This window comes from Ornithodoros turicata, chromosome 4, assembly GCF_037126465.1.
Source record: "Ornithodoros turicata isolate Travis chromosome 4, ASM3712646v1, whole genome shotgun sequence".
NCBI lineage: Eukaryota > Metazoa > Arthropoda > Arachnida > Ixodida > Argasidae > Ornithodoros > Ornithodoros turicata.
Genome location: NC_088204.1, coordinates 41594207 through 41609758, shown reverse-complemented (window position 1 = coordinate 41609758; position 15552 = coordinate 41594207). Strand labels below are relative to the sequence as shown.

The 15552-nt window shown below is 44.1% G+C and overlaps 1 protein-coding gene and 1 long non-coding RNA gene across 2 annotated transcripts; one reads left to right on the top strand and one right to left on the bottom strand.

Moving 5' to 3' along the window:
• Nucleotides 1–1328: 1328 nt before the first annotated feature.
• Nucleotides 1329–4907, bottom strand: LOC135391458 (uncharacterized). Its single transcript, XR_010421954.1, has 4 exons — nt 4436–4907; nt 4206–4301; nt 3964–4082; nt 1329–2981 (listed from the first exon to the last, which is right to left on the bottom strand). It is a non-coding gene; the product is annotated as an uncharacterized LOC135391458 (long non-coding RNA).
• Nucleotides 4908–11163: 6256 nt separating this feature from the next.
• Nucleotides 11164–11994, top strand: LOC135392376 (uncharacterized). Its single transcript, XM_064623092.1, has one exon. The coding sequence runs from the start codon at nt 11164–11166 to the stop codon at nt 11992–11994; it is 831 nt and encodes a 276-aa protein (XP_064479162.1).
• Nucleotides 11995–15552: the final 3558 nt, after the last annotated feature.

Sequence of the window (15552 nt, the reverse complement as noted above, 5' to 3'; positions counted from 1 at the left end):
CGCTACAAACTACTGCATTTTATGTCTAACATCTGGATATTGTTTGTAATGAGCACCGTCGCACAAAAACATGCACACGAAAGCTCCAGTAGCCATGTGGTTGCACACTATGCAGACGCAAAAGAAGTACCAGTGCACATATTGCCACTTAGAAATGGTGTTTTTACAAATGTGGTGTCTGAAGAGTTAGGGCATAGCATAGATCCTAGAAATCAGGTGCACCTTATCCTTCTGTAGAGTGCTCTTTCAATTCACAACTCAGCCCATGGGGTGTAAAAGTGTTAGAGGCAATTATGTGACTTGTCGTCCTTGTTATTATTGTACAAATCACTTTGTATGTAGGACATGATAAGCAATATGTAAGTTGCAACCTTGTCTGCAGCATTCTCGATGGCCTCTTACAGGGGCCGTGTAACTTGAGTTTTGAATTTATAAAAATATAAGTATACAATATGTAATATGAAATTTGTATAAAATAAAAAATAACATTGATAAAAAGAATTTATAAAAAATAAATAAAAAGGATTCATGGAAGCAATCCGTTAGCATACCCATTGCGCATGAAGCACAATTATATATGCTTGGACATCATCTAATTAATCTTCTGAACCATATGTGTGGCTGCATACGAAATTTTTTATGCGCATGCTCTACCTTCCTATTTATACACGTGCACACGAATAACAGTGAATATATGTGAAGGGGCAAAAAGCAACGCTAGACTCTACCATCATTGTGCCCCTTTAACTTTTCCGCATTTATGTCTGGTGAACAGGGAATATCTCACTAGAAAAGAAGACATTTGTGCATTGTTTGGCAAGCAAATAAATATATTTATTTACATTTTCCATCGATCAACAATGTTGTGACCTGGTGCAAATATTAATGTCAACAAGTAAAGTACTTCAAATTATTCCTATGTGCGCAAATGCAGATATGACAATTCTGGTTTTTGTACCTCAGCACAGTACAGTTTCAAAATTAACAAACTGCAAACTGCACAGCATCAGTATCTCAAGAGGGGAATCATATAAAGCTCCAATAAGAGACTGTGCAAACAAAGCTAAAAAAACAAAGTACTTCAAGAAAAATCTGAATAATCGGTTGACGTTGTGATATGTACTACTATGCACAGTTCATGAATGGAACATGTTACCTCATTGCATTGCCTCCATGTGAGCACTAGAACAGGCAGCTTTTTAGGTCGCTCTTTTCGTGTTTTTCTATTGTCTTTTTTCGTTTTCTGTTCTTGCAATAGCAAGCATGGCCATAGTGAAACACAAGCAGCCAAGGACAGGATGAGACATCTGCAATGCGACTGCTAGCTCTAAACTGATATATTTATTAGCAGACTCTGGAATATACACATATATGCTGCTAAGCAAATGACAATTTAACCAATAGAATAACAGACAAGAAAAAAGGGTTATATATCTTCCCCTCTCCTCATTCTATTTCACAGGCAGCCCTGGTATCATTCTGAGTGTGCCCGTGCGTTCCCTTTCAGATAACGTATCTCGGACAGAAGCAAATCCAACAGCGGACTGCTTACACATGCAACTGTCTTGGATTTCTCTAACCACTTATTATTTAACCGCTGCCTTGAGCTGTGTGTTCTGGAAATTTAGGCAGCATCCAGAGTCCCTGCATTGTGTTGCCAAGTTTCTCGAGGGCATCAAAGGTCTGTCCTTGGCTGCCTGTGTTTCACTATGGCTCTCAGATACAAACTACCCCATTTCAACACAGTAGAAAACACAGATTTGTAAATAGCATCTGTTGACTGCACTGTACATACCCCCCATATAAAGGATCATAGTGGATACTACATCTCGTGCGATAATGTCAGGAACACAAAAAAGCTAGATTTGAAACCACTCTTACGTCGTTGTAGTAGTATTTGTGTGAAGCTACGCAATTCCTGTCCTGCAAATAATTTAAACCATATGTTTTATCTGCCAGCGTGATGATCCCCTGAAAAGCAATTCACACTTGGCGGGAACTACCGGTTCTGAAACCTTTCCCTGACATTTGTAGCCATCAGGGAGAAAACCCAAGGGCTGCGGTGGAAAAGACAAACACACACGGGCTATGTCCTCACTGTGTATCAGCTGCTCTGGCTACTAAGAACACGTTCCAAATTGATATAACATGGCTTGACATGATACGCCGGCAAAAGCTAACCTATAAAATTCGTAGTTAAATGTACAATACGTAAACACTTGCCATAACATGACAGTTTCCTTCCTGCATTCATGCGCTACCATTCAACCCACATAAACAGTGTAGTGAATTTTTTTTATAGCATTACACGTCGTTTGACAGAACTTGAACAAGATTATATAGCACATGATAAAAGTAGAGTGAACATAATGTGCAGAAAAAATGGCTAGGAAGCAAGCGAGCTGGTGAAGATGATGCATATGTAAAACCCCCGAGACTGGGGAACACAAAGGGACGTGTTTGTGTCTGTCCCTTCGTGTTCCCTAGTCTTGGGGTTTTACATCATGCATAATGTGGAGGTTTCCATTCACGCTTAATGGCCATAGCAGTAATGCATGAAGGCCACTGCTAAGTTGTGTTGAGAAACACCACTTTATGTTTGCCATGTCTAAATGAAACGTACCTGACCTGATCCAAATTAACCGTTCTGAGTCTGGAACACACAAAGAGAAAAACGCAACACACGCCACAACATTAACAGATAGGCAAATGAGCTGTGGCGAGCTCCACCTTGGGACAAAGTCAACAAGTAATTCACCAAAAGTCAATGAGCGCCTGAAATGTAACATCTCTGACTGGTAGCAGGACGGTCCACGTTCAATTCCTGGGGCTAGCACTGACTGGCTTCTTCATGAATTATTTGTTGAAGTTTCGATGTACTTGAGAACAATTCGTCAACCATTGTATCCTCATGAGGTGATGAGGGTTTGTCATCCCAAAGAGACTCCCTTTCTGGCATGTGTCCTTATGGATGCTCATCACTGCAGAAAAAAAAGAAGAAAAAGCATTTAATGACAAGAAATGGATAGTCGTATTTACTGTATAATGATTGTGCACAACAGAAAGAAGACTTTTGCACAAAAGGCTGTACTTCTTGAGGTCTAACATCAAGTCACAAAATTCCAGAATATATGACATGTTGTAAGGTAGAGAATAAGTAGAGTTATTGAGTTGTCGAGTTGAGTTGAGGGGGGAGTTGTACCCCCTTTTTATTTTATTATATATCATTGTATAATTATTTTTATGTCTGTACCAACCTCGCTCTCTACATTACAACATGTTTTATATATTCTGGGATTTTGTAACTTCATGTTAGACATTAACAAGAGCAGCCTTGTGCACGAAAGTCTTGTCTCATTAAAATTTAGATGCTCTCAAGTCTTCTTTCTGTTGTGAATCTCTATCGCAGCATACCTGCACATTGCTGTTCTATGTACTGTGACTTTGCAGTAAGAGTATGGACTTTGAGTAAAACGACTATACAGCACTGCTCAGGTATTTTTGCCTATCGAACAGTATGTATGTGTGCAGTATGCACACAGTATTTGTGCACCGGACCCACTAAAAATGTAGTGAATGTGGCATTGCCCACGGTAATGCACCAAGTTGAACACAATTATTGTAGAATCCAGGTATTTTAGCTTACATGTCAAGCCAGTACCACATCCAGTGTGAAGTTGTGACAAATAAATAGTTTCCATTTTTTTAGCTCTCAGAACACAGACAGTGAATTAATAAGAGTAGACAATGTTAACATGAATTCTGGGCTATTCTTCAATTAAAGATTCACAGATAGTAAAGGCACCTTCCTCAATGGACGTTGATGACACTGAAAATTCTAAAACGTTATCAGCTTCAACAACATCAGCTTCGGTGTGCCAAAGGATTGGATGTCCAACAGTAATCCAGCTAACAGTAACAAAAATGTGCAAAAGACAAATTAACTGAACTAATGTAACGTACCTTCTATATCAGACAGTGAAGCTTGTAACACCCCATCCACAGGAACCAGTGTCCAGACAGCAAAAGTGCTTGAACTGGGAGATAGCAGCTAATCGGAATGGCGACCTTTGTTTTCCACCCTGAAAGCACAGGCTGTAACTTTGAGGGCAGATTTAAAAGTGGTGTCAAGATGTCTGCATGCGAGTGCACGTGAAAAGTTGAACATAGTTGAATACTCAAATTATAACATCACATTGTCATACCTGTTGGTGGAGGTAGACTGCAACTAACGTGTCAGCAATTTCTTCATGCACCAGATGCAAGCCAGATCATGCTTAATTTCCGCCTTCAGCGTGCACCTGTGATAATTCAGAAGTTAGATTATCAATACTATTGTGTTGTTAATCGTGGTTATATCAGAGTAAGTGCAGTAGGACAGCTGCACAATCGATTCATTAAGCTTGCTATTTTTTATATCTGAACCTCGACTTACCTTTTTCGCTCTCGTTTTTTGCCTTGATCCTCCGTGGCACGTTCAAAATGTTGTGCGTCGGGCACCTGAGATTTTCATCAGACGATTTCATGCCGAGATTCCAAAGTGCCTCTGGAGTCGCTCGTAACCTATGATAACATTTGTGGACGAAATCCTTGCAGTGGAAATTAGCAGGCATCACTGTCAGCCAAGAGCTTCGCACTGCTTGGTCTTTTGGCAGCTTATAATAGGTAACACTTGAATGCTCCGATGAATTGTTCTAACAGCGTAGCACCGTCGCATCTTCGACAACTTCGCCGTAGCATATCACGTATCGTATCGCTCCAGCCCATAAAAGGCAAGGTCAGAACAAGGAAGTGCACTTTCCAAACGACGCCGTGCCAAAAAAAAAATATTCACATGCTTTGTTTCCGGCTTAGCAACAACATAACAGCTGTTCGCTTACGTACGATGCACAGAGGACGAAACGAAAGAAGCCAAGCGGCCAAGCCAAGAGTCCATGCCAAGCCAAAGACAGATAAACCGAGAGCGGTGACGTCGGTGCGCCCGTGCGCAGGGTTTGCCGACGGTCTGACGGCCGGGCGTGGGAACTAAAAAAACTGTTTTCTAAAAAACTACGAACAGTTGGAGCAAGATATTTCGCACACATATTCAGTGTTCGGTAATGAACATACAGCGCGAGTATTGCTCAGTTCTGCGGCACTTCAAAATCGGCATATCTGACCTCTAAGGTTCGTCGGCTCCCAAATTTGCCACGTGTTGTAACAACTAACAGTGCACCACTCATGTGCAGAGGTGGGCAAATGTCCTCACTATTTTTGCCCTCACCTCAATTTCCGCCCAAAATATCTTTCTGCTCCCCTCACCTCACCGCAATTTTTTATGGAAACTTTTCCTCACCTCACCTCATGCTTTCTGAAAATATTTGTCACATCTCACCACACCTCAACTTCTCTTCTGGTAATTTTTCCTCACGTCAGCTTCTCTTCAGGCAATTTTTCCTCGCCTCATCCTTTTCTGAAAAAAAAAAAAAAAAATCTTCCTCGTCTCACTCTCACGTCACCCTCTCTTGATGTAATATACCTCTCCCTGTTTGTAAGCAAATGACGTCATAGTGTTGGACAGCGAGCTATAGGGGCCAGCAAGGTCGCGCCCGAACGCCACGATCTGGAGGGGATTACGATGGTCCCTGAAAGGGACGCGACCTTCGGTCTTCTTTTTCTTTCAATAGCAAGCAGCGAACAAGTGTCCATTCGTGGAACTCAGCCCTCCCCTTCCGATTAGTTTCGGTTTCAGTCTGTCTACCAACGTCATGATGGCGTTTCTCGGGTAGAGGCCTATTTTACCTCACCCTGTTTTGAAGACATTTTCCTCTCCTCACCCTTTTGTGCAAATATTTTGTTCTCGCCTCACCTCAACTTTTTCTTCAAATGTTTTCGTCACATCACACATTCATCTCAACTTCTCAACTCTTTGAAATATTTCCTGACCCCACCCTTTCTTCTCACCTCCCTTCTGTTCTCCATGCAGGCCTTCTAAATATTTACACATCTAAGGAATAATAAGAGTAGATATATCAATGATATGAATAAGACCTATCAAATTTGCAATTGATATCCTTGCTCCACGTTTCGAATTTATTTTTAATGTCATTTTCACAGGGAGGATTCCCGGTGAGAAAGGAGGAGTCAAAAACAAATTAATAAATTACAGACCAATATCTGTGCTGTTTTCCCTAAGGGCTTGGAAAAGATAACAGAAACGCGACTATGTAAATTTTTGGCTAAACATTTCATTCTTGCGGATAATCAACATGGTTTCCGAAAGCGAAAGTCAACTGAAAGTGGGAAGCATCACCTTGAGGAAACAAAGTAGACAGGAGGCTCACGAACCGGCAAATGAGCGCTTTATTTACAAAACCAAAATCAGGTGGGGGTTAGAAGGTCGCAGAGGGAGGTGGAAAGGGAGGTGCAACCCAAGGTTGGCTTAGACAAAGGCTTTGTGAGGCGATTGTAGAAGCTTCGAGAATGATCCGGGACGCGTTATCTTTAACTATGTAGAGTCATTCAGTTTTTGGAAACGTGGGAGCACAATCAATGCATGAAACAACATGCTTGGCTATGAGAGAACTGATGTTCTGAGGCTGGAACAACATAGCTTGGCTAGTTCTGAAGAATTGTTATTGTCCGTAACCGAGCACACGTGTCGTTGGGTACGTTGGTTAATGTATCGACTGCTTTCCCAATATAGGGCATACCACAGCTCAGAGGGATTGAAAAACGACACCAGTGTCTTGCACGCTACGATTGAGATGAAGAAATGTGGTGAAGCTCCTAAGCTTATTTTGAACAGAATGGACGACACGCGTACCATCCCAGCGGTGCAACCTCGTCAATCCTTCCAACAAACCCAGAACAGTTTCCTGGTTGTCGCGTGGCCCAAAATTTGTCATCAAATTCCCACCTTCCCGACAGCGTCGATGCTTCATACAACAACCTCCACCCTTTCACTTTGCAGCGAATCTCGGGATGGGCTCACGCAAAACAATGGGAGAGATGTCTTCCCTAGCTGTCCTTGTGTTTTCTCGAAGGTCGGAGCGGTCGGAGGATATGTCACGTGGGGCTCCGCTCACGGAGTGAAAAAAGCGAGCCCCCCGGAATACGGTAACAACGCTGCAAGGTGAGAGCTGGGTGCTCCGTCGGGGCTTGACGTCGCAGTTCTCAGATATAAAAATAAATTTCTCCAACTTTCGTGTCACGTAGAGCCAAAATATTTTGCAGGAATGTCAAGTGAGACAAAAAGATTTGACAGTGCTTAACTGACAAGACACCTAAGTGACAGTGACAACTGATTAAGTGACAGTGACATAACTTTGGTAGGATGCTGAAGATATACGAGGGTTAGTCCGTAGTGGCAGTACCACGAAATAAAGTGTTCGAAATCCCCGTTGCAAAATAAACTAGTGTAAATAAATATTGTCACGTAGCGAAATGGGTCGTCGAGTCGTCGAATAAACAGCGAACGGTTTATTAGACTACTTGGTAGCAAAACACAAGAGTGATAGCTTTCTGAACACAACTGAGTCCAAAGAATGAATGCTCCAGCTTGGAGCGCACAAGCATTTAAGCGTCGCGCCGAAAAGTCTAGAAACAGCACGTGCGTTTGCCAGAGAGCAGGCGATGTGTCTGGAAGCTTCCTGCTTCTTCTGCAGCATGCGCCGGGATGAGATGTACCGTTTCGTGCCTGCCCTGGAAGTTTCGCGATGATGATTCGTGGCAATATTATCTGACTATAAAATGCACAGTCGCGCGCGGGAAACTACCAACGGCGAATGACTAACCTGGACATAAAAATGCAAACACCGAACTGTCTAACCTGATAATAATATAACCAACATACCGCACTCCGTCGTGTCCGCCGTGATGAGCCTAACAGCTGCAAAAAGTGGCTTTCGCTCGGTAATACGGCTTGGACAGACACCCAAAACCAGTGAATTTAGTGGTTGAATACTGATGTTATGTTCTTAAACACGGCATATCATCCTACGAAGCAGTCAAGCATATTCCTTGATTTTCCTTGTTTCGAGAACGTGAATTTCGTGACCGGGAATTTCGCGACTGGGAATATCGAGGTCCTTCCTTATTGCGATATCTCGTTGCGTCTCTGACAGATTTTCACATTGCTGTTCCAGACAACATGACAAACAATAAAGCTGCAAAACACAGTTTGAAATGTTTTATCAACACGCTGACACTAGTCTTGGAACTTATTGTATGACGGAAAGTATAGCATCTTTTTGTAACAATTAACATTTCTGCATAAGTGTCACAAAAAGGCGTACGCCTCCCGTTTTCAACAAATCAGCGGAGAGAAAGATGTCATTCCGGATGATAGTTGGTTAGGAGCATACTATGCGGTGAAGTTCATTTCTGACGTTGGCGGTGGTGGCAGAGGCTGTTCTTTTGTTGAGCCTTTTGTTTTGTTTTGCGACTTGCAGCTTGCAAATCACGCTTTACTTCTCCATTACCATAGGCATCAGCCTTGACTGCTCTCATGGCGACCACAGCTGCCACAAAGGCCAGCTAAAACAAGGCAAGCCCGAAAGACCACAGTCCCACCACCAGCAGAGAAGCCTCCACCATCTCCAAGTGTGTGGTCTACTGAAGAGTCTGCCGAAGCGTTACAAGCCTACCCCGCCACCTGTGCCACCAAGGAAACTCATCCCTCGACCAGACGGAAGGGTTCCACCCACAACAGAAGTCTCCTTTGGCTGTTGTTCTCCAAGGGCTATTGTTGTGTCTCTCCGACAAGCCCCACAACTTCCCGAGGTAAAGCAGGCTCTAGCCTTCAAACCTGAGCTGTTGAGGATCACTACGCAAGCCAGTCACGGATAAAATCTAAAACAGTGCAACGAGTATGCAGTGGAAGTGCAATGGACTTCAGGGACGAATCAGTGACGCGAGAAACTTTTTGTTACGTTATCCTATCCCAGTGCATGCTAGCGTACATAGAAACTGCAATCAGCAGTATTTTCAGGATCTCAAACTATGTTTGTTACATATGTGCCCGGTACACAAGAGCCGTGTACTGTTAGCAATCCGGAGAGATATTCCGTCGGTTTTTGTGCAGTCATCTAGTGTCGGCTCTGTGGAATATATTTTTGCAAAAGCACGCCTATCTACAAAGACAGTTACCATTGTTGCAGCATATATACCTCCGAAGAATGTAGTTGATACTATGGAATTACGGACATTTATCTCCTTGCTACCACAACCCGCAATAATATGTGCTGATGTAAATGATCATTCACCCCTATGGGAAAGCAAGAAAACGGACGCAAGAGGACGACAGCTAGAGAACCTGGTTATGGGTCTTGATCTTACAGTTCTACACGATGGCTCTCCAACGTTTTTACGCGGCCCAACCTACAGCAGCTGCATTGATGTCACACTGTGCACAAATGATATTGCATAATACCTTACATGGGATGTGGATCTTGATACAAGAGGAAGTGACCACATTCCAATCTATATTATTGAAGAAAGCTGCAGGCAACAAAAACTCAGAAGGTCCCTTACAGTCTACAACTGGCATGATTTCCGGCATAAAAGCACAGCATCCCTCTCTGGCTGTGGATCTCTGAGAGTCTTTGCAGCAAAAATACAAGAAAACCTTCGGGAAGCAAGCAGGACAGTTACAATACCTCGTGCATATATAAATATTGATGCTATGTTCCAGCAACTCAGAGTCCAGCGCAGAAGGGCTGAACTTCGATTCAGACGATCAGGGGACCTAAGACATTAGAAGGGGGCCACTGCACTCAAAGAAAAAATCAAGAGACATCTCAAACAATTAGCCATCAAAAATGGACCGTGACTTGTGCCTCATTAGGTCCATCAACAAGTAGCACCAAGATATGGCGCATCATAAAGAGCTTGAAATCACTTCCCAAGCAAAACATCCCTTTCCGTGTCATTGCTCTGAAAACTGGGATCTCGGAAAAAATGATTGCTGAAGAATTCCTTTACGACATTAACAAGACCGTCTGAGGCCTCTTCAAGCCCCATGCATACACAATCAGCCCGAACTGCCTACGTAAATGTACTCGTGTCCAAACATAAAGGAACACCAGAAATGGATTCAAAATTTACCACATGTGCGTCAGGGACTTTTAAACGCTGACATCGGAGGCCGTGCATACGACTGGATATATGACTACCTCACTGAAAGGACTATAGAAATGGTTACAACAGAAGGAAAAACAAGTGTGATTACAATAAGTCATGGAGTACCACAAGCAGGTGTCATCAGCCCCACTCTCTTCAACCTCGTCATGTATGAGTTTGTAAAGCTTCTTCCTAAACGTGTTAAAATCACCATGTATGCAGATGATCTAAGGTCTCAGGACGGTACATCAGTTACATCAAGACAACACTCGAACATGCTTTGGAAACCATCGTTTGTTTCCTAGAAAAACATGCAATGGACCTCTGCCCAGAAAAGACAGTTTACATTGCCTTCACCCGTAAGAAACTAAAATACTTCAGTCTAGAAATAAGACGCGAACAAATCAAGAGGACACGTAGCCACAGATTTCTGGGAATATAGTCGTACATCAGAACCTCTCTTGGACCGCAGAAATAAATAAACTACAACGAAATACTAAGACCTACTCAAATGTCATGAGGATGCTGGCTGGCATGAAACGAGGAAACGGAAAAGCCATCCGAAACGTTCATCAGGCCGTGATAAAAGAAAGACTTGCCTTCAGCATCCCGCATCTTCATGGCATAACTCCTAAACAAGAACCTAAGCTTAACAACTTGCTGTGAAAAAGCCTCAGGATTTGTCTCGGGTTACCAAGAACAGCCCGAACGCCAATAGTCCTGGTAGAAGCACGCGAAACTTCAGTTGAAGCTCTACGGCATCAAGAGACACGACGGCACATTATCCGGCTACTCACACGGATCATCAACTACCTAAAAAAAAATACAAGCCCGTTATAAAAGCCAAACAGCAAAGACACTTCTGGAGTTAAACACTACCCTCCACAAGAAGAGAGTCCACACTCTGCGACAAGAACACCCACCATGGCTCCTCTTGGAACCGAAAATCTGCACATGCCAGGAATAACTACAAAGGCGGAAACAGATGCCTCTGTGTTAAGAACACTCTCCGTCGCCCACCGGCAAGACAACTTCCCTATACGGAGACAGTGATCTACACTGATGGCTCAATTGCTGCAGGAAAATCAGCAAGTGCCTTCATCGCTGAAAACACAGCCAAATGATACAGGCTCTCACTACGACACATCCTCCAACACAGCGGAGCTTCACGGCATACTGAAGGCACTCCGTTTTATCAAGAGATCCGTACATAAAAGTTGGCTAATATGCACCGACTCCAAATCAGCCCTACAGGCCATCACCAAACAGTGTGACAACAACTTTTTGGTTTATAAAATTCTTGTCACCATCCAAGATGTCATACAAAATAGACATAATGTAACTCTACAGTGGATCCCCTCCCACTGCGGAATTCAAGGCAACAAGGCTGCCGACAAGGCAGCAAAAGCAGCAGTGCAGAAGACCAAGCTTAGTGCCATACCCTTCTCAAAGGCCGACAGCAAAATCCACCTGAAGGACACAATTCAAAAACTCACTAGAAACCTCTGGAAGGCATCTCTACAGCCCGCAAATTACCTCTCTACAATAGATCCCGGTCTGACAAGAAATATCCCTGTCAGCATAGACGCAACTATTCAAACAGCTATTCACAGGACCCGACTGGGACAACCATGTACAAGAAAAACACTTCACAAAATGAAGCTAGCAAACTCGTCACTCTGCAGAACTTGCAACGTCCCTGAAGATACGCATCACGTCATAATGTTTGAGAGACATAGAAGAAAACTTCAAACGACACTGGAAAAACTTGACAACCGTCCATTCAGCTTCTACAAGATTCTTGTATCTTGGCCCAGCCCTCAACAACAAGACGAGACCATGAAAGCCTTATGTGCATTCTTGAAGAATAGCGGCATATCGAGCCGCTACTAAAAAACAAGTGTAAACAAAACACAAAAGTACATGTGATGCTCACTAGAGTGTCACGTATGACAGTCACTGCCATATTGGCGAAACTCACAAGAAATGGAGCTGCAGGCGCGCCCTCTTGGGCAGCCACCAAGTTGCAACTCCCGCTCAGTTAGTGAAGAAGAAGTTCATATCTAAAAGTGTAGGCACCGATGAAGCTCACCCGCATTACACGGATGCTTCGGACGGACTACACTCTTAAAACAAAGCTTATAACCACACAGCACGCTGAAGCACAAATCAGAGGACAGAACGATGTCATTCGGGATGATGGTTGGCTAGGAGCCGGCTATGCTTGCTATGCGGTGAAGTATATTTCTAAGAGTGTATGCACCGATGAAGCTCACCCGCGTTACATGGATGCTTCAAACGGACTACACTCTTAAAACAAAGCTTCACCACACAGCTCGCTGAAGCCCAAATCGGGGAGAGAACGATGTGATTCGGGATCATGGTTGGCTAGGAGCTTGCTATGCTTGCTATGCGGTGAAGTATATTTGTAAGAGTGTAGGCACGGATGAAGCTCACCCGCATTACACGGATGCTTCAAACGGACTACACTCTTAAAACAAAGCTTCACCACACAGCTCGCTGAGGCCCAAATCGGGAAGAGAACGATGTCATTCGGGATCATGGTTGGCTAGGAGCTTGCTATGCGGTGAAGTATATTTGTAAGAGTGTAGGCATGGATGAAGCTCACCCGCATTACACGGATGCTTCAAACGAACTACACTCTTAAAACAAAGCTTCACCACACAGCTCGCTGAAGCCCAAATCGGGGAGAGAACGATGTGATTCGGGATCATGGTTGGCTAGGAGCTTGCTGTGCTTGCTATGCGGTGAAGCATATTTGTAAGAGTGTAGGCACGCATGAAGCTCACCCGCATTACACTGATGCTTCAAACGGACTGCACTTTTAAAACAAAGCTTCACCCAACAGCACGCTGAAGCCCAAATCGGGGAGAGAACGATGTGATTCGGGATCATGGTTGGCTAGGAGCTTGCAATGCTTGTTATGCGGTGAAGTATATTTGTAAGAGTGTAGGCACGGAAGGAGCTCACCCGCATTACACGGATGCTTCAAACGGACTACACTCTTAAAACAAAGCTTAACCACACAGCACGCTGAAGCACAAATCAGGGGAGAGAACGATATCATTCGGGATCATGGTTGCCAGGAGCTTGCTATGCCTGCTATGCGGTGAAGTATATTTGTAAGAGTGTAGGAGTTTGCTATGCTAGCTATGCAGTGAAACAAATTTCTAAGAGTGTAGGCACAGATGGAGCTCACCCGCATTACACATAAGTCTTCAAACAGAGTACACTCTTAAAACAAAGCTTCACCACACAGCACGCTGAAGCACAAATCAAGGGAGAGAACGATGTCATTCGGGATTAGGGTTGACTAGGATCTTGCTATGCTTGCTATGTGGTGAAGTATATTTCTGAGAGTGTAGGCACGAATTGAGATCACCCACATATGGTGATGCTTTGTCCGTTTGAAGCATCCGTGTAATGAGGATGAGCTCCGTCCGTGCCTACACTCTCAGAAATATATTTCACCCATAGCAAGCATAGCAAGCTCCTACCGAACCATCATCCCGAATGACATCGTTCTCTCCCCTGATTTGTGCTTCAGCGTGCTGTACGGAGCAGCTTTGTTTTAAGAGTGTACTCTGTTTGAAGACTTCCGTGTAATGCGGGTGCACTCCATCTGTGCCTACACTCTTAGAAATGAACTTCACCGCATAGCAAGCTCCTACCCAACCATCATCCCGAATGACATCGTTCTCTCCCCTGATTTGTGCTTCAGCGTGCTGTGTGGTGAAGCTTTGTTTTAAAGTGTACTCTGTTTGAAGACTTCCGTGAAATGCGGGTGGGCTCCATCTGTGCCTACACTCGTAGCAATGAACTTCACCGCATAGCAAGCTCCTACCCAACCATCATCCCGAATGACATCGTTCTCTCCCCTGATTTTTGCTTCAGCGTGCTGTACGGAGCAGCTTTGTTTTAAGAGTGTACTCTGTTTGAAGACTTCCGTGTAATGCGGGTGCACTCCATCTGTGCCTACACTTTTAGAAATGAACTTCACCGCATAGCAAGCTCCTACCCAACCATCATCCCGAATGACATCGTTCTCTCCCCTGATTTTTGCTTCAGCGTGCTGTACGGAGCAGCTTTGTTTTAAGAGTGTACTCTGTTTGAAGACTTCCGTGTAATGCGGGTGCACTCCATCTGTGCCTATACTTTTAGAAATGAACTTCACCGCATAGCAAGCTCCTACCCAACCATCATCCCGAATGACATCGTTCTCTCCCCTGATTTTTGCTTCAGCGTGCTGTACGGAGCAGCTTTGTTTTAAGAGTGTACTCTGTTTGAAGACTTCCGTGTAATGCGGGTGCACTCCATCTGTGCCTACACTTTTAGAAATGAACTTCACCGCATAGCAAGCTCCTACCCAACCATCATCCCGAATGACATCGTTCTCTCCCCTGATTTTTGCTTCAGCGTGCTGTACGGAGCAGCTTTGTTTTAAGAGTGTACTCTGTTTGAAGACTTCCATGTAATGCGGGTGCACTCCATCTGTGCCTACACTCTTAGAAATGAACTTCACCGCATAGCAAGCTCCTACCGAACCATCATCCCGAATGACATCGTTCTCTCCCCTGATTTTTGCTTCAGCGTGCTGTACGGAGCAGCTTTGTTTTAAGAGTGTACTCTGTTTGAAGACTTCCGTGTAATGCGGGTGCACTCCATCTGTGCCTACACTTTTAGAAATGAACTTCACCGCATAGCAAGCTCCTACCCAACCATCATCCCGAATGACATCGTTCTCTCCCCTGATTTTTGCTTCAGCGTGCTGTACGGAGCAGCTTTGTTTTAAGAGTGTACTCTGTTTGAAGACTTCCGTGTAATGCGGGTGCACTCCATCTGTGCCTACACTTTTAGAAATGAACTTCACCGCATAGCAAGCTCCTACCCAACCATCATCCCGAATGACATCGTTCTCTCCCCTGATTTTTGCTTCAGCGTGCTGTACGGAGCAGCTTTGTTTTAAGAGTGTACTCTGTTTGAAGACTTCCGTGTAATGCGGGTGCAGCTCCATCTGTGCCTACACTCTTAGAAATGAACTTCACCGCATAGCAAGCTCCTACCCAACCATCATCCCGAATGACATCGTTCTCTCCCCTGATTTGTGCTTCAGCGTGCTGTGTGGTGAAGCTTTGTTTTAAAAGTGTACTCTGTTTGAAGACTTCCGTGAAATGCGGGTGGGCTCCATCTGTGCCTACACTCGTAGCAATGAACTTCACCGCATAGCAAGCTCCTACCCAACCATCATCCCGAATCACATCGTTATCTCCCCTGATTTGTGCTTCAGAGTGCTGTGTGGTGAAGCCTTGTTTTAAGAGTGCAGTCCGTTTGAGGACTTCCGTGTAATGCGGGTGGACTCCATGTGTGCCTACAGTCTTAGAAATGAATTTCACCACATAGCAAGCATAGCAACCTCCTAGGCAACCATAA

Excerpts from the sequence above, each read along its gene's own strand:
- LOC135392376 (XM_064623092.1), top strand. The coding sequence starts at position 11,164 with ATGGCTCAATTGCTGCAGGAAAATCAGCAAGTGCCTTCATCGCTGAAA.